Raw genomic sequence first — 25,904 nt, forward strand, 5'->3', positions numbered from 1 at the left:
CTAAATTTAGCTACTCTGACTTTTCCCTCACTCTCGGCGTGTAAAGAAGAAACAGCTCCGACGGGGAGGAAGAATCCCCGCTCGTAGGTTCCGCCTAGCTGACGTGGCAAGGGTGATAGCTCCTATTCTAATGAGCCGATTCAGCGGCTGAGCTTGCTACTGTCATGGGATGCAGAAGCATCTGCAAGCGTTTTGGTTTAGTGATAGACTTTGTAAGTAATCTCAGTGAAGGTCAGTTAAGAAGAATTGCGCAGATTTTTAAAGGTGGAGCAAGGGAAATAAAACAGGATATAAGATAGAAGAACATATATAAAATGAACTTTGTCTCTGAGAAAACTTTAGTTTCATTGGGGGAGAGGGAGGGAGAGGAAAGAAAATAATTATTTCCGGCAATGTTTGTTTACAATCGTGTGGATAAAAGTTTTGTTCCAGCTAAGAACTAGCCCAAGGTGAGATTATGTTCAATTTATCTTCATTAGTGATCTGCATAGCGATCTACCTCCCGTTAGATATTTTTGTGATTAACAATGTTAACAGTGTGAACTTTAAGCAAGATGACACATTCAGTTCTGAGCTGTGTCCAGGCTTGAAATACTTATTCCAGTTGTTATACCATGTGATAGAAGAAAAAATGCAGTATCACCTAAGGAATGGAAATCTGAATTAGAATTGCTTTCCCTCCCCTACACCTGCATAACCTAGTTACCTAGTAACTATATATTTCAGATTTCAGATGTGAAAGTATTTTGGCTTAAAAGCAAAGGATTTCTGTCAGTACCCTCCTTTGTCTCTGATGTAATAATAATAATAATAATAATAATTTATTAGATTTGTATGCTGCTCCTCTCCGAAGACTTGGGGCGGCTAACAACAACAATAAAACAGTGTGACAATGTAAACAAATCTAATATTAAAAAAGCATCTAATCAACTGGGCTAAGAGAATGAAGGAAGGACTCAAGGATTCATTCTCTTTCCTCCCATTGACTCCATAAAGGCAAGTTGCTATCTCCTCCAAGTCTCCATCCTCCATCCTCCTCTTCTGCTATAGCTTCACCCTGAGGTTATCTGTTTCACCTGACCATTACTCACTAGGTTTTACCTGACCAGTACTAAGTTTTAAATTTAGAATAGCTTTTGGGACAAACCTCAGCATCTTATGACTCTAGAAGCAAATTTCTCCAAGCCATTAATCTTTCATCATAAAAACCCAAGAATATGTGGAAAAGGTTCCTGGAGATGGGGGAAGGGAAAACAAGTAATCCAACTTTGCTGAGCAATGTCTCATATCATTCTACTCTACCTGCATTTTAAGTGATGCAAAATGCACTAAATATTTTTTTGAAGAATCCAATGTATTGTTTACAAAGGACGAATGTGCCCTTTGCTCTGTTCAGTCAGGATTATTGCATTGTCCAGGACTTTGACACCAAGAAAAAACAGAATGCTCATCTACTGTGGGTAGAAACTTGTCAGGTGGCAAATGGACTTTGACAGCTTTCTTGGAGACAGACAAGTACCACTGCGGCTAAGCTGAAAGAACTGGAGCCGGTGGTCTCATTTCTCATAAAGATATGTGCAATGTAAGTAGGAGTGTTGTGGGTGTATAGATATAAGATAGCATTGCTCACTCAAGTTGTCCTTGAGTTATCCTGTAGCACTTTACCTGGTTTTTTTTCTTTCTCTTTTGTTGTATAAATGAAATAGGTTTCACCATACACAAATCTTATAGCTACACAGTAGACATGATTGATAGAGAGGGTTGCAATCAATAAAATGTGTTGTCAGATGTTTGTACAATATCCATCCCTGCTATTTGGCAATGTGATTGAATGACTGATGTATAGATAGAAGGTGGTCAGTATATCTGTATGAATCTTTTTAAAATGGACTAAGAGACCAGAAAGATCTAATTTATTTAGCCTTTAGGGAACTGTTACAGACATCTTTTCACTAATAGTGATATTGTTGAGTTCAAATCATGAAGAGAAAGGAGACTGGTGGAGTGACTTCAGTTCTTTATTAGATTACAGGGAGTAACTTCCAGCAGCAGTGTACAAAAGGCAGGGGGTTTAAATAGGGAGCCAATCCTGCAGGGAACCAATCAGAATTTTCCTACTTTACTTCTCTGTCAGACTGGAATGAAAACTTCCCAACTTCTACAGGACATAACAGATATAATATCAGAAAGATTAAATTGTATGTCAGGAAATAAGCAGACAGCTGATGTTATCATTAATGTATTACTAAATAATGAACGTATTTATCAAGCCACTGTTTTCTGATAACTCAAGCAGGATTTGTTGTATAATTTTGAAATAATGTATGCAGATTGGCCTGAACTCTTTATTTTAATCTAGCATTAAAATTACCAATGTTAGATATTAATTAGTGTGAAAGCTAATTGCAGTATTAAAAACTTGTAAGAATCCTGTGCTTAGGGCATAAACTTGTTTCTTTAACAGTAACTTCATGTATTTCCTATCAAACTACAAAGTCATATATTCTCTTTTCCAAAGGGGGAAAAGGTTTTTTTTAAAATCCTAATTTGTAAAGAAGTTATATATATGCCTCTAGAACATAGCAAGAATAGTCTTCCCTCTAGATCTTTGTATAACCATGAAGGCAAAAGCCTTTACAGTTGGCTATCTTTGGAATAATGCTTATTTTAATTGAACCTACTGCCTTTTGATTATTTTTATATTTATAGGAAACTGAAGAAATTTAAATACTTTAGAAAAATCTAAATAAGAACAGTCTTCAATTAAAAAAAGTCCTGAATGGACTCATGGATGCCACCCCGACAGCCCCAGGACCAAGGGAGGCATGGAGCTTGGTTTGAAGGATATGGAAGGAGACCACGGAGGGAAGTCTACCATGGCCCTCCACCTCCACGTTTCAAGCATGAAGGATACCATCCTGATTTCCAAGTAGGACCTCCGCCTTGGCTAGATGCTCAGCACCACAATCCCATCCATCATCCAAGACTCCAGAACTATATGAGACCAAACTCCAGGGCAGAGTACTACAAAAGTAGCTATCCAGACTGGTCTTACGCAAGGTAAAGCTCACATGAGAAATAAAGAGTGACAATGTTGGGAAATGATATAGACAGCCAGCACATGGAGGTCCAGGCTCTGATTTCCGCTGGTTCTAAATTATAGTTTAACTCTAAAGAAATAAAATCCTCTGATTTCAGAAACTATGGGGAAAGTGTGTTTTATTGCAGTTGGGGTTATTTTGAATCTTTTTCTCTCATATCTCTATAGTCTGTAGAGCCCTGCATGGGGTCCTGAATAAGGTCAAGTACCCCCATAATAATCTTAATTTTGACCTTTTGGATCCTGCAGTGTGACTGAGCAGGAACATCCGCACAACATCTATTTACTTAGCCTTGTTGTCATGTTTAGCTTTTCCTGACCTCCTGGAAATAATTGCAAAATTGAGGGCTTTTAATGACAGCTTTCAAAGTGGCTTCCCTTGATGATTGGATCCTTATATCTGGACTTAAAACTTTTGTTGACAACAACAATAACACTTTATTTTGGTCATTGAGTGACTATGGAGTTGTGGCTTCCCTGCCTTGTATATTACTTAATGTGCAATTTATTAATATATATATATGGCCTATATTATATATTGCTTCATATACAGTATATATATATATACACACAGTATATATTTAGTAGGTTTTATGTGGTCTAGCTTATCTTATCCTTTGCATTGAAACAACTTTTTAGCATTATATTTTTTAGATTTGCCTGCACTTATACAATATTATATATAAATTATATATAATTATAAATTATATATAATTAGAGCATCTAATTATATATAGATTATAACATAATCTATTGTTATAATGAATGCTTCTGATCAATTCTCCTATACACAAATAAGAAACCAAGGAACAGCTACCCAAAGTTCAAACCAATCCATTTATGTATAATTGAAAAATTATGAAAGTGAAAAATCAGGACCAAGTTATTCACATAATGGAAGCTATAATTTCCTACTATTATTTTAATCAGGCTTTTGTATCTCCTAAATTAGAATGCAAGAGCTTTCTGGTTTTGCCACTTTTTTACATTTCACGTTCTTCAATTTATCCCATCTTTTTGTTAGTGCTGCCACTACTCACTCTATTGACTCATAGATCACTACGTTCAATCGTTTACTAAGTCAGTTGGCCCTAGCAAGTTATCAATGAAATCACTCATATTTTAAAATTGTTTAATAATAGATCTAGGAAAAGGAGTCACATTAATGACCGAATAATGGTGATCTATTATAACAATAAATAAAGATCTATTATTAATATGTCTAATAGTTATGTGAAAGTTCAGGTCTCTGGGAAAGGCTGTAATGTTGGGAAAGTTGGAAGGAAGGATAAGAGGATGGTCTGTATCAAGGTGGGTGGACTTAAAATGGTGATTGGAAGACCAGGTTAGAGACAGATCATTATGAAGAAAATCTATGTGGTCACTGGGGATTGAAAATGACCTAATGGCACACAATCAATACATAATAATATGTACCAGTTTTTGGATCTGTTTTTATGAACTATTTCCAACTACAAAAAGATAGATAGCCTACTAAAGCAGATTCTTCTGCCTCTTATTTGGCTCATACCTCTTGGGTTACTTTTCAGGCAGGAATATGAAGAGCTGCACCATGGCTTCGTGGAGAATCCTGAAATGTACCAAAGATTCACCCAAGTACATCCAAGCAAAAGAGGTACTGCATTCCCCATAGGATAAAAGGCTTAAAACATTATGGAGCTAAAGTATCTTTCTCCAGTCTGGTGCCTTCTGGGCTAAAACAATTTATAATCTCCAACTAGCACTTGCAAAGTCCAATTTATATAGGAATAATGGATATTGGGGAATGCTATAAGTAAAGTAATAGGGTATGCTTGTATTTATGTGCATTGTGGGAAGTCATCTGTAAGCATTTCTTTATGTTGTATCTTAGTATAGTGATGAATTACAGTTTAGAATGGTTAGAGTTGAATGTCCCCCTGAAAAGGAGACAAATGCAGCAGGCCTGTGAAACTGCAACATTTAAGTAAATTGGCTGCAGGAAAAAAAATGAATTTCTTGGTCGGTAGTGGTCAGAAGCATTTGTGACCAGAGATTCTACTGTAGTAACATGTAAGATTTGAAAAAGGAGTTCACGATTCCCTATTTTTTGGGCCAGATTTTTAGGCTGAGGTATGGCAGCCAGTGTAGCATATTTGTTATGGTTTAGAGCAGGGATCTGCAAACTTAACACTTAAAGAGCCATTTGGACTTGTTTCTCACAGAAAAGAAAACATCGGGAGCCACAAAACCTGGGTGGGTGTGACCAAGTCAATGTCACTCATTCCTACCCAGTCATGACCTCCTGGCCATGCCTACCCAGTTGGTCATTAGGATAGACAACTGGTTGTTAAAAACCACTGGGACCCACAAACCCCTTTTGACATCTCTCTCTCACAGACATACATGCATATATATATATATATATATATATATATATATATATATATATATATATATATATATATATATATGTAGATTGTTCTGAGTTCGGGTTTTGCCCTGTGTAATGTTTTGCATGTCTATGCGACGTTTCGGTGAAATCACATTCACCATCTTCAGGCTGGAGTTCCAATCTCTGTGTTGTTGTAAATGGAATATTAGCAAACTGACATTTCTTTCTAGTATGTAGTGTGGGGGTGGAGATTTGCTTTGAATGTAGCAAATAGATTGGGTGACTATGCTTCAGTGATCTGATTGGTTGGTGCAATCATAGTTGTTAGAAGGAATGACATGAAGATTTTATGAAGTTTTTGTTTAAGGCTGATTTCCAAATATAAAATTCTAAAATCATAATAATTAGAAGGATTGACATGTTGATTATTATGAAGTGTTTATTTTGTTTAAGGCTGGTTTCCAAATCTCTGGCAGGCGGGAGGTATCATCCCTTTTATTTAAAGAAAGGGGTCTCTTTTCAATTTCGATAGCTTCTAGAGAGATTCTTTTATATAAATTCTCTGTTTTGTGGAGTAATTTAGTTTTTTCAAAGTCAATTTCGTGCCCTGTTTTTTTAATGTGCTGGACAAGGGAGGAGGTCTTTTCTTGTTTTTTGACTGCATTCACATGTTCTGCTATGCGTTGGCTCACTCTTCGGTTAGTTTGTCCAATGTATGTGGCTGCACATGTTTTGCAAGGGATTTCATAGATTCCTTGGTATTCCAATTGGATTTTATCTTTGGGGCTCCTTAGGATATTAGATATTTTTTGGTTAGTGCAAAATGAGGTTTTGATGTTATGTTTGTGCAGGATTTTACTAATTTTATCCGTGGTGCCTTTGATGTAAGGAAGGATGGTGGTGCCATTGTCCTGTTCTTGATCTTGTTTTTTGGGGGGTGTCTCTTTATTGATTAGGTTTGTTATTGTTTTCTCTTTGAATCCATTAGAAATTAGTACATCTTTGAGTTTGTTCAATTCAGTTTTTAAGTGCTCATGGTCAGCTAAGCGTTTGGTTCTGGTGATGAGAGTTTTGGCCACTGAGGTGATTTGTGCGGGGTGGTGGTGTGAGTGTGCATTTAGATAACGGTTGGTATGGGTTTTCTTTTGGTAGATAGTATGTCCTAGGCTGCCATTGGGTTTTTTATAGACCAGTACATCTAGAAAGGGAAGTTGATCATTGATTTCTGTTTCCATAGTAAACTGTATTTTGGGGTGTAGGCTGTTGAGATGTGTGAGGAAATTGTCTAGTTTTTCTTTACCATGTGGCCAAATTACAAAGGTATCATCAACATATCTCAGCCAAAGTTTGGGTTTGTATTTGGCTTGCTCTAAAGCATTATTTTCGAAATATTCCATATAGAGGTTGGCTATGACAGGTGATAGAGGTGATCCCATGGGGGCTCCCTCTATTTGTTTATATCTTTGTTCATTATAGATGAAGTATGTATTGGTCAGGCAGTGGTTGGTAAGGTCTAGGATATATTTGGGGGGTTTGTGTTTGTCCTGGATAGCTGTCAAGGCTTCTTTAATAGGTATCCAGGACAAACACAAACCCCCCAAATATATCCTAGACCTTACCAACCACTGCCTGACCAATACATACTTCATCTATAATGAACAAAGATATAAACAAATAGAGGGAGCCCCCATGGGATCACCTCTATCACCTGTCATAGCCAACCTCTATATGGAATATTTCGAAAATAATGCTTTAGAGCAAGCCAAATACAAACCCAAACTTTGGCTGAGATATGTTGATGATACCTTTGTAATTTGGCCACATGGTAAAGAAAAACTAGACAATTTCCTCACACATCTCAACAGCCTACACCCCAAAATACAGTTTACTATGGAAACAGAAATCAATGATCAACTTCCCTTTCTAGATGTACTGGTCTATAAAAAACCCAATGGCAGCCTAGGACATACTATCTACCAAAAGAAAACCCATACCAACCGTTATCTAAATGCACACTCACACCACCACCCCGCACAAATCACCTCAGTGGCCAAAACTCTCATCACCAGAACCAAACGCTTAGCTGACCATGAGCACTTAAAAACTGAATTGAACAAACTCAAAGATGTACTAATTTCTAATGGATTCAAAGAGAAAACAATAACAAACCTAATCAATAAAGAGACCCCCCCCAAAAAACAAGATCAAGAACAGGACAATGGCACCACCATCCTTCCTTACATCAAAGGCACCACGGATAAAATTAGTAAAATCCTGCACAAACATAACATCAAAACCTCATTTTGCACTAACCAAAAAATATCTAATATCCTAAGGAGCCCCAAAGATAAAATCCAATTGGAATACCAAGGAATCTATGAAATCCCTTGCAAAACATGTGCAGCCACATACATTGGACAAACTAACCGAAGAGTGAGCCAACGCATAGCAGAACATGTGAATGCAGTCAAAAAACAAGAAAAGACCTCCTCCCTTGTCCAGCACATTAAAAAAACAGGGCACGAAATTGACTTTGAAAAAACTAAATTACTCCACAAAACAGAGAATTTATATAAAAGAATCTCTCTAGAAGCTATCGAAATTGAAAAGAGACCCCTTTCTTTAAATAAAAGGGATGATACCTCCCGCCTGCCAGAGATTTGGAAACCAGCCTTAAACAAAATAAACACTTCATAATAATCAACATGTCAATCCTTCTAATTATTATGATTTTAGAATTTTATATTTGGAAATCAGCCTTAAACAAAAACTTCATAAAATCTTCATGTCATTCCTTCTAACAACTATGATTGCACCAACCAATCAGATCACTGAAGCATAGTCACCCAATCTATTTGCTACATTCAAAGCAAATCTCCACCCCCACACTACATACTAGAAAGAAATGTCAGTTTGCTAATATTCCATTTACAACAACACAGAGATTGGAACTCCAGCCTGAAGATGGTGAATGTGATTTCACCGAAACGTCGCATAGACATGCAAAACATTACACAGGGCAAAACCCGAACTCAGAACAATCTACATACATATACCCGTGAAAATTTACGAAAACAAATATATATATATATATATATATATATATATATATATATATATATATACACATACAAAGTATATAAATGTGTGTGTGTGCGCACATAACATATTTTTGTTGATATATCTTCACCTGTCTATCTCCCTCTCCCTCTACCCCCTCTCTGTATCTGTGTGTGGATGTCTCCCCTCTCCCACCCATGGCTTGTGCTCCTTCCTCAGCCAGCCCAGATTTTCAAAAAGTTTCCCAGAAGACAGAAAAGGCGTAGCGAAGAACCCCAAGGAGAACTCACCCCTCACACACAGTGTTTTAATTGAAAAGCATTCTCCAGGTAGTGAAAGTTTCCCTGCACGTTTTAAAGCTATGGGCCCATCCCCCTTTCTATCATTCTCTCCTCCCGGATCACATTCTCACCCGGCCAGCCCTCACAATAGTGAGACCTGTGTCAGTCACAGCTGGATCAGGCCAGTATGTTGGGGCAGGGAGCAGGTTGCGCATCTCCCCAAGAGACTGAGGCACACTCAGCACAAACAAGGGCTGGAAGAAGCTCCAGCAAGAATGAGGCACCAGAGAATCAGCCCCAGTCTCTTCTCCATCCCCTGCCATTGCCCTTACCTTCCCAGGCTAGGCAAGAAGTAACTGGGAGGGGAGGGCGAGGGATGGGCCCATCAATGATGGGATCACACAACAGGGAGCTGCAGCAGAGGGCTAAAAGAGCCACATGTGGCTCTGGAGCTGCAGATTGTGGACCCCTGGTCTAGAGACTACAGGATTAGAGATGATTAGAGAGATTTGGGTTCAAGTCTACCCTTGGCCATAAAACTCACTTGGCAACTTTGAACCAGTCATTCACTCTAACCTAACTAACAGGGATGTTTTTTGTATAGAAAACCAGGTAGAAAATGTCAAATATGCTATCTTCAAGTTCTGTAAAAACTGGAGATGTAATGTAACACTAAAAATGTCAATTTCCTCTCTCAATCACACTCTCAAACTTTTTCTGGAGTCCAAAATTCTATTTCAGTTCTCTGGCTCCATTTTTAGGATTAAATAGTTCACATTTCTGTCTCTTTTATCTCTCTCTCCTCCTTCCTCTTTAGCTTAGCCTTAATCTGCTTTTCTCTCTCTTTCCAACTTCACCCTCCTTTCTTATAATACCCCCTGTTCTTCTCAAAGCATTTCAGCTGCAAGAAGCATGGATGCTCTTTTCTTCATTAATTTCTACTGAAAAACCACAGACAGCTCCACTTATTCCTAACCTCATTTAAAGAGAACCATGGGCCATTTCGGCAATTTCTTGTTACACAAAAAAATGCCAAAATCTCTCCATTGCGCATCATCTCATTCTGCCCATGTGCAGAATCAAAATCTCACTGCGGTGTGCGTGCATTCAAGCCGGCAACGCAGAGCTGTGCGTGCAGCTCCATTTTCGCTACCAGTATGGAGAATGGCCTAACGGCTAGCAACCCATTACTGACCTAAAATTTAATAATTTAATTTAATTTAATTTAATTTAATTTAATTTAATTTAATTTAATTTAATTTAATTTAATTTAATTAATTTAATTTAATTTAATTTAATTTAATTTAATTTAATTTAATTTAATTTAATTTAATTTAATTTAATTTAATTTAATTTAATTTAATTTAATTTAATTTAATTTAATTTAATTTAATTTAATTTAATTTAATTTAATTTAATTTAATTTAATTTAATTTAATTTAATTTAATTTAATTTAATTTAATTTAATTTAATTTAATTTAATTTAATTTAATTTAATTTAATTTAATTTAATTTAATTTAATTTAATTTAATTTAATTTAATTTAATTTAATTTAATTTCTAATGTATGTGCTTAAAAAAATTAGGTGTGCTATAGCTAGGATGTAAATATCTGGACATCCTGTAGGTGGAAGTAGTGAGATGCTGTAAACAAGTGGCCCCCAACCTTTTGGGCACCAGGGACTATTGAGAGCATGGTTCAGTTGTGTAGTTTAAAGAGAATGGCATTCAATTGCTCTATGCCTAATTCTGACTAGTCTCATTCTTAATGCATGCAAGAAGACCTATTTGTTTATATTTATTTTGTACAGATCCAAGATGGAGAGATAACTGGAGTCAAAGTGCAAATTCTTGGAATCAGATTTATTATACAGATTGCCAGCCTAGGAGTGGTAATGACTCTTTGGGGTATTATGATGTTGCACTAACTCAGTAAGTAAAATTCTTGAATGATCAGGTTTAAGATTGTCCATATTCAGTTATTCTTAGTACTATTGGGCCAATGAGTGGCTCCAATGTTTATTGACAAAATATCTGGTCGGCATGAAGATAGAGTTGCAGATGTTATCTTTGCCTTGTCTTCAGTGTTTGTGTATGTGTGTCAGTGGTGGGTTATTACTGGTTCGGCCTGGTTCTAAGAACTGGTAGCACCGGTTGCTGCAGGCTCCACCCACCCATCCAAGATGCTTCTGCGCACATGAACCGGTAGTAAACTGTTGTAGAACCCACTACATTTGTGTCTCTGTGTGTACGCGCATGTGCGTGCGTGTGTGTCCCCTCTGGAAACCTCCCTCCCTACTGGAGATATTTTAGAGTTTTCCAAGTTGAGATGTGTGAGAAGATGTATTCATATTTCATTTTTTGTGTGCATAGAGCTTCTATGGATTATTTTAGGGATTTTCTAAGAAGGTAGTGCTCGAATTAAAACCACAATTGAGCCCAAAATTTATGTTGCCGTATTTTACAAACTTTCTTGCCACAGTTGTTAAGTGAATCACTGCAGCTGTTAAGTTAGTAACATAATTGTTAAGTGACTCTGGCTTTTCCATTGATTTTATTTGTCAGAAGGTCACAAAAGCTGTCCAAATGACCCTGGGACACTGAAACTGTCATAAAGAATAATTAGTTGCCATACAAACGAATGTTCATCCCGTGTATGCAGGGATGCTCCAATGATCATAAGTGTGAAATACTGTCATAACCCACTTTTTTGCATCGCAGTTATATTTTTGAGTGGTCATTAAATGAACTGTTGTAAGTTGAGGGCTACCTGTATATGAGAAATGTCACAAATTCCTGAGTGCTTATTAGGGCATTACATGTTATTTCCTATTAGTGGGTTGTGGCAAATGTCTGCTGGTTTCTAAGGTAATTCAGATTTGAATCAAATACTATGGTGTTAGTACTATACTGTGTGAGTGCACTGACAGGCAAAATTGAGCTTTGTTTGGAATGGTGATTTCTGAGTATCTGCTTATATAAATGTTTGTTTTCTTTAAGAGTTTAAGGGTAAGTCTGTTTATGCATACCCAAAAATAAATTGAGAAGCATGATTGATTTTTACAATCAAAGATTGAATGCATCATACGAGGATTATGAGAGATTCTGAATGTGAAGCTGATTACTTTTACACAGTACCAAGAGTGGATTTTAGAGAATAAAGAAAGGAAATAATTGGAAAAAATCAAAGTGAAAGGACTATAGAGAGAGAAAATGTTAGTCCTGCTTGGAAATATATTAGAAGATAAATGCATTTTTCAACAGAATAACTGAGAAGTGTGTAAAAGGAAACAGGATGTGGAAGCTGCTTGGAACATGGTACAGAGCAATACAGAAGATTGTAGCATTATATTAAAGGAAATAAAAACACATTGCTGAGGTAAAAGAAGCTGTCAATTAGGCAAATACACACAAACACAAGATTGAGTCTTCGGAGAGGGGCGGCATACAAGTCTAATAAACTATTGTTGTTGTTGTTGTTGTTGGGAATGTGGAGGTGGAGGCACGGGAAACGGCAACATGTCCTAGGCCTGTTTTGTTGCTGGCAGAGTCAGGGAGTGCAGTTTCCTTGGATGAAGAAGAAGGTGGGGGTGACTTGGAAGAGGGGGGCTTGGCACACAGCCCAGGAAGCCAATCACCATTATCTTCGGTTGATTCGGATGATGAAGTATTAGACCCACACAGGCGCAGACTTATGCATCGAATAGACCAATTGAGGAAATATTACAGGAGATAAGAGAGGCCACCTGTGTTTGGGTGGGGCTCCAGTAATTAGAGTGCTAGTTTGGCCATTGTGGAAGATTATCTGATTGCAGTTCTTCAGGATCATGCCTCGCTGTTTCTGAACTTTGTTTGTGGATTTTTCACACCTTTGACACCAAAGCAGAGTAAAGTGTGTGTGTGTTTCACTTGGTGGGAAGAAGGAGGGCTGTGATGTTTCTTCACAGCTACTAGCTAAGTACTTAAGGACTGATTAAGGGACTTGTACAGCCTACAAGGTTATTTTGGGGAAGAGTGCTCTTTGCAATACAAAAAGGGTGCTTTGTTTCTTTTGAATTTTGTGATAAAGGACATTGTTTTGAACTTTCAAACGTGTGTGTGTCTGAAATTTGTACCCGTGAATTTTCAGGAGGCTTCTACCAGAGAGCCCGGCAGAACAATTAATTAAATTATTTCACCAGTAATAAGAACTTGTCAAGGATGTTCTTTGTTTAATTTGGTACTGATAGTGTTGTCATGTCTAATAAAACTAACTCATTAAGGGATTTGTATAGTTGAATTTCCTATAAGATTTTATAGGAAGATGATAATTTTCAACAATTGTCTAATCTAAATTAGAAGTAGGACAGTGTATATGTATGTACGGTATATATATTTGTATCAATTGTGAGGTTAGTGTCCATGTTTCACTGGAATATGTTACAGCAGATAGCACACACTGATCAGAAACCTTTCTCTTCAGACTTAGGAGGAGGTTGTTCTTGAAAATTATGCTTATCTTGCTGAATGCCTGCCAACTAATTTCCTTTATTCTATTGCTTTCCATTGAGATCCATTGGCCAAGGTGTAGGTAGTGGTCTAGTACATATGGATTATACAATAAACATACAATATCATCAAGAGAGTAAAAAAATTGAAATGGAAATGGGCTGATCACATAAAACAGAACTGATGGCAGGTAGACTAAGGCAGCCATAGAATGGATCCCACTTGATAAAAAGCATCCATGAAAGAGAGATAAAACATGATAAATCCATAACATCAGCAATATTTGCTGGCCCAATTGGTAAAAAAAAGCTCAAGATTGTATAGGTTGGAAACATGCAGAACAGACCTTCATCCTGCAATGGATAGACAATGGTTAACACACACACACACACACACACACACACACACACACACACACAATTCTAAATAGGACATTACTGTATACATAATATAATTAATATAACAGTGTAATGCAATGCAGTGCTAGACTATACTAATAATATTATAATACCAGTATAATATAATACCAGTATAATACCGGTACAGTATAATTCCAGTATAATGTAATATAATTAAAGTCAGTCAAATATTCTGCTTAATTTAATGTCTGGAAAATATTAGGGTTTTAAAATAAATTGTTCAGAAGCTATCCCCAGGAAGATACTGAATTTAGTATTTCAAAATAAATCTCTCAAGTAAAAGAGGCTATTGAGAGACAAATGAAAACATCCTTAGGTTTATTGGGAAGGATTAGTGTTATTAAAAACAAATTTAGCATTAAACTTATACATATTTTCAGAGTAATACTTCTCTTGGTTCAGCTTAAATATTTTAAATGGATTTTGTTTTAATTTATTTAAAAAGTTAATGATCGTTGTAAATTTTTATAGATGGAGCAAATACCCAGTTTGTCATTTACTTACTTATTAATCTAAGTCATGTATTAAAATGCAACGGTTTTTTTGCTACTTGTGATCATGGCCTACAATTGTAAGATTTACTTTACTTTTAATTTACTACCCTTTACTACCCAGAGATGTTGGTTTCTTATTAGAAATTAGGTTATTTTCTAGCACTGAAGGTAATAGGCATATGTAATTTACTACATGTAATTTTCTTTTGCTTTCACCCCCCTCTTTGTAGTGTATAATGTTTTCATATATAGTAGACTAAATTTATTTTGGGTAATACAACAATAATATAGTTACAGTATATTGATATATTTATACAGTATATTTTTATACAGTTTCATAATTAAGGTTTTTAAAGAACTGAATGTGTATATACATACACATACACACGGGTGGGCTACTGCCCAGATGGTGGGGAACACCGTGGGCTAGCAAAAATGGAGCTCCACCGCAGAGCACCCAATTTGCACTGAAAGATGTTGAAAGTAAATGCAGGGCGTCCTGCATAAGCCACGGCCACAGTGTGGTAGTAAAATTTTGGTAGTCACTGCTGCTCATGGAGCATAGGTGTTATATGGGTGTACCGAACCGATAGCAAGCTGCTGGTGATGTCACAATGTCACAGTGATGTCAAAGAACTGGTTCTTCAGTGCCGGTCCATGGATGCCGCCATCTTTTTTTTGGATTTTTTTTTTAAAAAATCCATTTTTTAAAATGTGCATGTAAGAAACTGAATTTCCAGCACTGCACATGCATCGGCATCTTGTTTTCAGCTTAAAAATTTTTTGGTCGGATTTTTTGGCACTGTGCATGCACGAATGCGTTCCCAAGTGGTGCACCCATATGGTGCGGGAGGAAGTGAACTGGCAGCGAGGTAAGTTAGAACCCACTCCTGAGACATAACCCTCCAGATGCAGGGCACGATGTCCTTGACTCTCTGAGAAATGGCTGTTTTTATGACTATCTATCTTCCTTGATCCATACAATACAATCCCCTCTCCAAGTTTCACACAGCAGTACATGTGGCAGACCTGAATGCCCAATGCAAAAGATGGTTTCCAGGGCTGACAGGAAGGAGATACAGATTCTAGTTCTCCCTTAGGCACAGAATTCAGCTGGATGACTTTGGGTAACAGAAAATTATTATTTCCCCCCTGTCCTCCTCCATTATATTTCCTTTCACTGTTCATCACATAAAGTTGTGTCACACTGACCATCTTTTGTACATTTTTTGATGGAGTATCATCCTAGCTATAAGATGAAGCCGAACTGCTATATATAACAGAATAACAGAGTTGGAAGGAGCCTTGGAGGTTTTCTAGTCCAAGCCCCTATTCAAGCAGGAAAACCTATAACATTTCAGACAAATGGTTGTCCAATTTCTTCTTAAAAACCTCCAATGATGGACCACCCACTACTTCTAGAGGCAGGTTGCCCCGATGATTAATTTTCTAACAGGAAACTTCTCCTTAGCTTGGTTCTCTCCTTGATTAGCTTCCATCCACTGCTTCTTGTCCTGCCTTCAGATTTTTTGTAGAATAAGGTCTATCTATCAGAATATCTTCTATTCTATTGGAAGAACTACTCTATAGATGATGCACTTTCCTGTGTGCTTCATCTTAGCTTGGCGCATCTGGAGGAGAAGAACACTTATGTGTGAATGCTGTTTATTGATTTTAGTTCCACGTTCAATAGCATTTGGTGAACAAACAAGGCCTATTATGTAACTGGATACTTGGTATCCTTATCGATAGGCCCAATTTTGTGTGAGTTGGGAGAAAAATTTCCAACTCTTTCTCCTTGAGTACGGGTTCTGCACAGGGCTATGTCTTGAAACCTCTACTATTCACTTTGAGGACCCATGACCGTTGTGCCAAAAGTGTTCCAAATCATATTGTGAAGTATGTGGATGACACAGCAGTGGTGTGGGTCTTATCCAGGACAACAATGAAGGTGCTTATAGGGAAGAGGTGAAGGCTTTGGTGGGCTGGTGCAATAAAGGTAACCTGGTTCTAAATGTGAATAAAATAAAGGAGATCATTGTAAATTTTAGAAAGAGCCAGCATAGTCATACTCCACTCAGTATCAAGGATGTAGATGTTGAAGTGGTCACAGTATTAAGTATCTTGGGGTGCAGATAACTTACAATCTGAATTGGTATCTCCACACATCATCCTTAGTGAAGCATGCAAACATTTCCTGTGTCAGATGAGGAGAGCACATCTGTCCTGATCACTTTTTCAGAGGCACAATTGAGAGTGTTTTAACAAAGTGTATCACTGTTTGGTTAGTAGTAGTAGTGCCTCAGATAGAAGGTTTATACAGGGAGTGGTAAAGACAGCCTATAACCGTGATGGCAAACCTTTTTTCTCTCGGGTGCCGAAAGACCATGGGCATGCACTATCGTGCATGTGCAAGTGCCCATACCCATAATTCAATGCCCGGGGAGGACGAAAACAGCTTCCCCCACCCCCGGAGGCTCCCTGGAGGCCAGAAACAACCTGTTTCCTAACCTGGTGGGCCCAGTAGGCTCATGTTTCACCTTCCCCAGGCTCCAAAGGCTTCTCTGGAACTGGGGGAGGGTAAAAACATCCTCCTTCATCATCCCCAAAGGGTCTCTGGAAGCCAAAACCCCCTCCCAGAGCCTCTGTGTGAACCAAAAATCAGTTGGTTTGCACACACATGCATGTTGGAGCTGAGCTAAGGCAACAGCTCATGTGCCAGCAGATATGGCTCCGTGTGCCACCTGTGGCACCCGTGTCATAGGTTCGCCATCGCTGGCCTATAAGAATATAGGAAACTTGCTTCCCATTATTCAGGATACTACTCAAAAGCGCTTTGTGCCTAGAATTCAAAGTATTGTTAGAGGCATCACACACCCACTTTACGGTTTGTTTCTGTTGCTCCCCTCTGAGAGCATTTGAAGCAGTGGTGAAATGCTACAGGTAGGTTCCGGATAGGGCATACTGGTAGCAGTGGCCACAATTTCCTTGTTTTTTTTACACTCTGTGCATGTGTAAAGCCTTCTTGTGTGTGTGCACGTGAGCTGAGCATGTGTGTGCGCACAAAATTCGCACTTCCAAATCAGTAGGGAAGGTAAGTAGATTTCACTGCTGATTTGAAGTATTTCTAGTACAGCTTTGTTTCCTATTTCATCTGTCTGATAAACTAGATTCGTTTTTTTCTTCATGTTCATGTATACATCCGAACTAGAACTAGGTTTCTCTGGGTCATATGATATACTGTATGTGGTTATATGCTTGCAAGCAAGCATGCATAAACTTGAAAATAAATAAATAAATAAATTTATTTTCAAATTTATGCAATGTATATTGGAGGTGGTGAACCTCTGAGAGCTATATGCAAAGAAATTTCATTTTAATGTATGCCAATTAGTATACATTTAAAGTGACAATAAGCTCCGAGTTCTAATGTTGACTCTTCTTTGTACCAGCCCATTAAATCTCTAATCCTTCTTTTCCTTAAAGTAGACATACCCAGTTCTTGCCACTGTTCTTCATATATTTTAGCCTCCAGTCCCCTAATCGTTTTTGTTGCTCTTCTCTGCACTCTTTCTAGAGTCTCAACATCTTTTTTATATTGGGCAATTAAAACTGGATGCAGTATTCCAAGTGTTTTCTTACCAAGGCAATATAAAGTGGTACTAACACTTCATGTGATCTTGCAGAAAACTGCAATTCTTTATGCATCTAGGATTCTGCAGACTTTTCTAATGCAGTATTGCAAGCTTGTGGGAGGGGACATTATCAATAGAGGGAGCCTATCACCTAACATGGTGATAGGCGAGAAAGGTTTAAGTGAAACATTTGCTTCGATTGTTTGCTGTGCACATCAGGAGGAAATTGGGTCAAAATTCAGTATATATTCAAGATGGCATTTGTTTTATGTATTTATCCCGGTATAAGGAGTCAGATAGATAAATGTGCTGCAAGGTTAAGTCCAGTAGATTTTAAGCTCAACCTTTTTCCTTTGATTTCCTCCAGATCTAAGAAGCAGGATTCCTATGAAGATAGCTATGCTTCAAAGAAAGATGCTTTCTATGATATCAGCTCCCATTCTCCTTCATTGCAAGAACACACTTGGGATAATTTCCAAGAGAACTCTTCGAAGAATGCCACTAATCCAGCCCTTGAGGTATCTAATCTCATCGTTGCTGACATTTTAGCCAGTGGGAGGACCTTGCATTTTCCTATTTTTTTCCCAATAGTAAAATTCCTTGGGAAAGAAGTTATAGATTATTTTGCTTTGTTTAATTCAGGCTACCATTCACTCTCATATATTTTCTATGTGTTTCCTCTGCAATAGCTTTCATTGCCTGAGGGGCTAACCCCTCTCCAAGAGTACAAGGAATCTGGTCTCAGTTCCAGCTGTTGTGAGCTTAGTCAATATATGGAAAATTCTTCCAACCACTATGAAGCCGCTCCCTCCAAAGATTGGAATCCTGTTCAGTTAGGTAAGTTATTCAACAAGGATAAGATGCAGGGTGAGGGTAATAATAGAATTGAATAGGCAGGGGTGGGCTTTGACTTACCTCGCTGCTGGTTCGCTTCTTCATGTGTTGTGTGTGCATGGGTGTTCACGCTTGCAGGCGCTTTGATAAAAACCCAACTTCTGCGCATGCACACAAGCAAAAAAAAGAAAATGTCGCCGTCTATGGCATTGCTGAGAGAGCTGGTTCGGGGCATGACTAACTGGCCATCGCTGTCAGTTCAGAGAGTGGGGAGAATTTCTTCCTACCGGTTCTATAAAACTGGTCTGAACTGGCTAGAACCCACCTCTGAAAAAAAATAATAGAATTCTTTATTGGCCAAGTTTGATTGGACACAAAAGGATTTTTTCTTTGGTGCATATTTCATTTCATTTCATTTATTTTTTGTCCAATATACAATACATATGGAAGAAAATAGACATTAAGTAATACAGTGAACCCTCGATCATCGCGAGGGTTCCGTTCCAGGACCCCAAGCGATGATCGATTTTTCGCGAAGTAGCGGTGCGGAAGTAAAAACACCATCTGCGCATGTGCAGATGGTGTTTTTACTTCCACCGCCGCAGCGCGTTGCTGGGGAGCGCGCGCGCGTTGCTGGGGCCGCTCCCCAGCTGGGGAGCGGATCTGGGGTTTCCCCAAGCGCGCGCGAGTTGCTGGGGCCGCTTCCCAGCTGGGGAGCGGATCTGGGGTTTCCCCAAGCGCGCGCGCGTTGCCGGCTCCGCTTCCCAGCTGGGAAGCGAAGCTAGGCTGCCCCAAGCGCGTGCGCGTTGCTGGGGCCGCTCCCCAGCTGGGGAGCGGATCTGGGGTTTCCCCAAGCGCGCGCGCGTTGCCGGCTCCGCTTCCCAGCTGGGAAGCGAAGCTAGGCTGCCCCAAGCGCGCGTGCGTTGCTGGGGCTGCTCCCCAGCTGGGGAGCGGATCTGGGGTTTCCCCAAGCGCACGCGCGTTGCCGGCTCCGCTTCCCAGCTGGGAAGCGAAGCTAGGCTGCCCCAAGCTCGCGCGCGCCGCCCGCCCGCCCACGCTGTTGCCGGCTCCGCTTCCCAGCTGGGAAGCGGAGCTAGGCTGCCCCAAGCTCGCGCTCCAGCCCACCGCCGCTGGGGTCTTACCGGGGCAAGAGGGGGAAGACCCAGGGAAGCCTCTGCCCGGCGGGGAAACTCCACCATCTACGCATGCGTGGAAGGGCACGCATGCGCAGATGGTGGAGTTTACTTCCGGGTTGAAAACTAGCGAAATAGCCCTTTCGCGATCCTTGAGGACGCGAAACTCGAGGGTTCACTGTATATATAAGGATAGTAAGTAAAAGAGAAGAGAAGTAGATGAGAGGGAGAGAATATATAATATATATGAGAAAAGGAAAGACAATTGGACAGGGGACGTTAGGCACATCAGTGCACTTATGTACGCCCCTTACTGGCCTCTTAGGAACCTGGAGAGGTCAATCGTGGAGAGTCTAAGGGAGAAATGTTGGGGATTGGGAGTTGACACTATTGAATCCGGTAATGACTTCCACACTTTGACAACTCGGTTGTTGAAGTCATATTTTTTACAGTCAAGTTTGGAGCGGTTAATATTAAGTCTGAATCTGTTGCGTGCTCTTGTGTTGTTGCGGTTGAAGGTGAAGTAGTCATTGACCGGAAGGACATTGCAGCATATGATCTTGTGGGCAATACTTAAATCATGTTTTAGGCGCTGCAGTTCTAAGTTTTCAAGACGCAGGATAGTTAGTCTATTTTCGTAAGGTATTCTGTTTTGAGTGGAGGAGTGAAGGGCTCTTCTGGTGAAATATCTTTGGACGTTTTCGATAGTGTTGATGTCTGAGATGTGGTGTGGGTTCCAGACAGATGAGCTGTATTCGAGAATGGGTCTGGCATAAGTTTTGTAGGCTCTAGTCAGTTGTGTGAGATTGCCAGAGCAGAAGCTACGTAGGATCAGGTTAACAACTCTGGAAGCCTTTTTGGCGATATTGTTGCAGTGAGCTTTAACACTTAGGTCATTTGATATTAGTATTCCAAGGTCTTTTACTAAATGTGGGTTGGCTGTGAGGATTTGTTTATTCAGTTCATATATGAGGTTTGGATTCTTTTTGCCGATGTGGAGGGTAGAGCATTTGTTGGTTGATATTTGGAGTTGCCAGGTGTTAGACCAATCTGAAACAAAGTCAAGGTCCTTTTGGAGAGTGAGTGTGTTGTCAGTGGTGTTGAAAAGTTTCACGCCGTCGGCAAAAAGCACACAGTTGCTTGCTCTCAGTGCACGTTAAAAAAAAGATAAACAATCAGGAATAAAATCAGGCTGGATAGAACTATTGTGAAACTCAGGGTAAGAGAACCAAAAATTCTATTTGGTTCAGGAGGACAATCTGAAGATTCCCTCAAATTTGAATGCTGGCACTGGATGAGCTAAAAAGATGAGATAATTTCATAACAGTTTGATCTGTAGGGAGGGAAGGATGTTCTGGATAAAAGAAGATCTGAATAGACCCATCTATGATAAGTTTCATCTGAATAGCATAGTTATGATTTCGTGTTGTGATATTAGTACTAATTTGGCCCTTTTTCCTTTGAAGAATATGTGATGCTGAGATTGGAGAGAAAGGCCCTGTTTCATGGTCTACCCAAAGGAGAGTTAGATTGGGTGGTTTTAAGGACTTTGGGTTTTTATGTTTTTACTTGTCATGATTGCTCAAGATTTATATAGTAGTCCCTACCCTTATAAGCTATTCCTAAAACTTTAAAAAAAAAATCAAGCTTTTATTGCTTTTATTCCTCCCATCCCAAAAATATTTAAAAAAAAACTAGCAATACTTTTATTATGTTCATTATTGATAACATTTGAAAACTTACTCTGGGAGAATTTGTCTGAAAATGTTGACTATAAAATATTGAATAAGTAATATACTCCTGTTGTCTGCCCTAGATTTCCCTTTAGGTTTGGGTTTTTAAGAGTAGTGACTATATTCCTGAGCCCTGATCAGACTTGATGGAAACTGCTCTAGCTTTTAAAGATGAAACCTAGAAGTAAGGATTTTTTTGATTTTTTGAAGCAGTTCAAAGGCTCTTATCAGCACCTACAAGATCACCATAATCTCTGCATAACAAGGGACCAAAGGATGCTTTCCTTTGTTTCTCTAGAAGGTGGGCTCTGCATTTAAGGCAGGGTTGCATAAAAATCTGAATCGTATTATCACTCTCCTTTTCAGTTTTGAGAGGAAGCATTTTATAAATAAATGGACTAATGCACATAATTCTACTAAGAGCTGTTCTATTGTGCCTAATTTTAAGGACATGTCAGAAGGAAAGGATGTGCTCTCATACTTCTGTAATTACAGAAACTGGATACCTGGTAAATAATGACTGGTTAAATTTGAATGCTGCCAAATCTGTATAAAGCCATGGCACCTTGCAAATGTCACATTAAAATGTGCATATTAACAACCTAAAAATCAGTACATTTTTTTTGCTACACTTATACATAGTAAGACTTGCTCAGTAGCAATATCGTACAATCAGTTAATCAATTGTTATTAATCCATAGTCACATTTAAATCTATGCCATAGTTCAAAGAATCTGGACTAGAATCCAACTTAATAACTATCAGTTTATTTTCTATCGTGTTTGATTTCTGGACACATAGACACTGGGACATTGTTTGTAGAGCAGATTTGGGGATACATTTGTATTTGTAGTTTATCATTTAGGCCAAAGGTGTCAAACTGGCAGCCTGCGGGATGGATGTGTTATGAGAAAGCCACACTCACCCCAGCTGTGCAAAGGGAAAAATGTTGCAAAACATTACATGATGGTAACGTGACGTCTCCAGTTTGACACCCGTGATCTAGGCCGTTTGTCCACCAGTAAAAGGACTGTCTTTTTGTCTTCTAGTCGAAGACTTCCAAGCTATGTCTAGCCATGTGACCTCCCCCAAATTTACCCTTCCTCACGTACCTCTGTGTTTTGGAGCTGGAGGGCAGCTGGTCCGAGGATGTCCAAATGATCCAGCAGATGGGCAACCTGCTCTTATTGAGATACATAGCCTTGAGGTAAACATCTTGTTGTCCGTTAGTAACAAGTATGATATTGCATATCTGCTTACATGGAATTAGAACTTGGCATTATTTGATTGATCTTTGTTTATTTATTTATTTATTAAATTTGTATGCCGCCCTTCTCCGCAGACTCGGGGCGGCTCACAACAGTAACAGAAAACAATATATAATACAAATTCAATAATTAGAAAGCTAAAAACCCATAGTTTTAAAAAAAACATGCACACAACATACCATACATAAGCAGTATAGGCCTGGGGAAGATATTTCAGTTCCCCCATGCCTGACGGCAGAGGTGGGTTTTAAGGAGTTTGCGGAAGGCAAGGAGGGTGGGGGCAGTTCTAATCTCAGGGGGGAGCTGGTTCCAGAGGGTCGGAGCTGCCACAGAGAAGGCTCTTCCCCTGGGACCCGCCAATTGACATTGTTCAGTCGACGGGACCTGGAGAAGGCCCACTCTGTGGGACCTAATCGGTCGCTGGGATTCGTGCGGCAGAAGGCGGTCCCAGAGATATTCTTGTTTCCTCTCTGATTTACCCATCTAATTTATATTTATTCCCACTAAACAAAGAGCCATGTCATAATATGTCATAATAATAATAATAATAATAACAACAACAACAACAACAACAACAACAATTTATTGGATTTGTATGCCGCCCCCCTCTGTAGACTCGGGGCGGCTAACAACAATGATAAAAACAGCATGTGACAATCCAATAATAAAACAACTAAAAACCCTTACTATAAAACCAAACATACACACAGACATACCATGCATAACTTGTAATGGCCTAGGGGGAAGGAATATCTCAACTCCCCCATTCCTGGCGGTATAAATGAGTCTTGAGTAGTTTATGAAAGACAGGGAGGGTGGGGGCAATTCTAATCTCCGGGGGGAGTTGGTTCCAGAGGGCCGGGGCCGCCACAGAGAAGGCTCTTCTCCTGGGTCTGCCAAATGACATTGTTTAGTCAATAGGACCCGGAGAAGGCCAACTCTGTGGGACTTTATCGGTCGCTGGGATTCGTGCGGTAGCAGGCGGTTCCGGAGGTAGTCTGGTCCAAAGCCATGTAGGGCTTTAAAGGTCATGACCAACACTTTGAATTGTGACCGGAAACTGATCGGCAGCCAATGCAAGCCACGGAGTGTTGAGGAAACATGGGCGAATCTTGGAAGCCCCACGATGGCTCTCGCGGCTGCGTTCTGCAATAATTCATCTTATAGGTAACATGGTTGTTATAATGCATTCTATAAACAACCTCAATTTCTAACATCCAAGAGACTTTTAGCATTCAGCTTACATATTAAATGCTCTGAAAGAAGAGGGATACAGAGGTTATGCAGGCAAATAAAGTCTATATTGCAAACTACATTTTGTAACCAACTCTGGGGATCCAGATGAACAGCAGTTAAGGGACTGCACTTTGAGTTAGGAAGAGCATGATTCTAAATTCTCCCTCCTCAAAGATAAACCCAGAGGTCTCAACTGTGGCTTTTGGGCTCAGTTTAGATTTACCATCAGGCAAGCTCTTAGATCAAAGAGATTGACGTAAGAAATACAAAGTTCTTTGAATGTTTATTTAGAAAACAATAGAGTCAGATTTCAGTGTACCACAGAAAAGGAATCAGAGTATAGGTGGTCCTCAACTTACAACCACCACTGAACACAAAATTTATATTGCTAAGGAAAATAGTTGTTAAATGAATTTTGTTCTATTTTATAACTTTTCTTGTTAAGTGAATTACCACAGGTGTCAAGTTAGTAGCATCATTGTTAAATGAATCTGGTTTCCCCATTGATTTTGCTTGTCAGAAGGTTGCAAAAGGTAATCACAGGGCCCTGGGATATTGCAACTGTCATAATATGAACCAATTGCCAAGCATTTAAATTTGGATCATATGACCATGGGGATACTGCAATGGTTGTGAGTGTGAAAAAGTTACTTTTTGCAGTGCTGTTGAACGGTCACTAAATGAACTATTGCAGTGATGGCGAACCTTTTTTGGCTCGGGTGCAGAAAGAGTGTGCATGCGTGCGATAGCCACACCCATAATGCAATATGCCTTCCCTGTGCATGCGCACAATCCCTGCGCTGCCCCCGTGCATACACACGGCCACCTATGCTGCCCTCCCATGCACGCTCACAGGCCTCACTGAAGCCTGTGGACGTTCGGTAGGGCTGTTCAACTTTTTTTCGGCTCTGCCCAGGGTTTAGGAAAGCTTCCTGAAGCCTCGGGATGGCTAAAAAATGGCCCAACAGCCCAACCGGAAGTTCGGTTCTAAACTCCTGGATGGCCCGTTTTTCAGGAGGCTTTTCTGAAGCCTGGGGGGAGTGAAAACAAGCAAAAAGAAGGCAGAAAATCAGCTGACCAGTGCACACATGGGTGCATGCGCTGACATAGGGCAATGCCTCATGTGCCCTTAAATATGGCTCTGCTTGCCACCTGTGCCATACGTTGGCCATCACTGAACTATTATATGTTGAGGACCACCTGTAGATAGATATGCAAAAGGCAAATACTTTCTGCTAACTTAAACAAGTATCCTGTAGCATGCTGGCTAACTATAGTTTGGCGTAATGAATGTAGGCAATTATTGTTCGAAACCTACTTGTGAACATAATCTAAATTACAAAAATGTTTCTTTGCTTTAGCTTAATGTGAGTTATAAATCCATTCTTTATGAGTGAACCAGGCTGTTATAGTTTATTGACAATTTTGCCATGCTAAAATCCGCAAGCCAAGCCTTTGAGTCTGCTTCTGTTTTGCAGATTATTCTACATGACAATGCTGAGCAGGAAACAATGAGAGCCTTTCCAGGACCTTTAATCAGGTACAAGACGTGACAGGAGAATAAGTTGGCTCCTGTCCTTTCAAACAGCAGCCAGCCATGTTTGGACTAATGGTAACAAAATGGAAGTAGATGAAACTCATTCCTGGGGAAACTTTGGAAGTTTTTCATAATACAGGTAGTCCTTGACTTTTGAGCCTAAAATTTCCAACCCTAAGCAAGGCAGTTGTTAAGTGAGTTTTGCCCCATTTTATGACCTTTCTTGTCACAGTTGTTAAGTGAATCGCTCAGTTGCTAAGTTAGTAACATTGTTATGAAGTAAATCTGGCTTCTCCATTGACTTTGCTTGT

General features: G+C 39.4%; 1 protein-coding gene across 2 annotated transcripts in view; it reads left to right on the forward strand.

The window, feature by feature from the left end:
- The first annotated feature begins 361 nt into the window (after positions 1-361).
- Positions 362-25,904, forward strand: part of SEC16B (SEC16 homolog B, endoplasmic reticulum export factor) — an 83,500-nt gene continuing 57,957 nt past the window's right edge. Inside the window, exons 1-8 of one of the 2 annotated variants that reach the window (XM_070746678.1) lie at positions 362-449; positions 2,710-3,060; positions 4,651-4,736; positions 10,628-10,748; positions 18,220-18,370; positions 18,542-18,689; positions 22,602-22,759; positions 25,535-25,596. In XM_070746678.1, coding sequence (XP_070602779.1) covers positions 2,780-3,060; positions 4,651-4,736; positions 10,628-10,748; positions 18,220-18,370; positions 18,542-18,689; positions 22,602-22,759; positions 25,535-25,596 — 1,007 coding nt within the window. In that variant the 5' untranslated portion in view covers positions 362-449; positions 2,710-2,779. Of the gene's footprint in view, positions 450-1,488; positions 1,583-2,709; positions 3,061-4,650; positions 4,737-10,627; positions 10,749-18,219; positions 18,371-18,541; positions 18,690-22,601; positions 22,760-25,534; positions 25,597-25,904 lie in introns of those variants that run through there. The other variant, XM_070746677.1, reaches the window with a different exon arrangement.

The sequence above is a fragment of the Erythrolamprus reginae genome, chromosome 3 (genome assembly GCF_031021105.1).
Source record: "Erythrolamprus reginae isolate rEryReg1 chromosome 3, rEryReg1.hap1, whole genome shotgun sequence".
Lineage (NCBI taxonomy): Eukaryota > Metazoa > Chordata > Lepidosauria > Squamata > Dipsadidae > Erythrolamprus > Erythrolamprus reginae.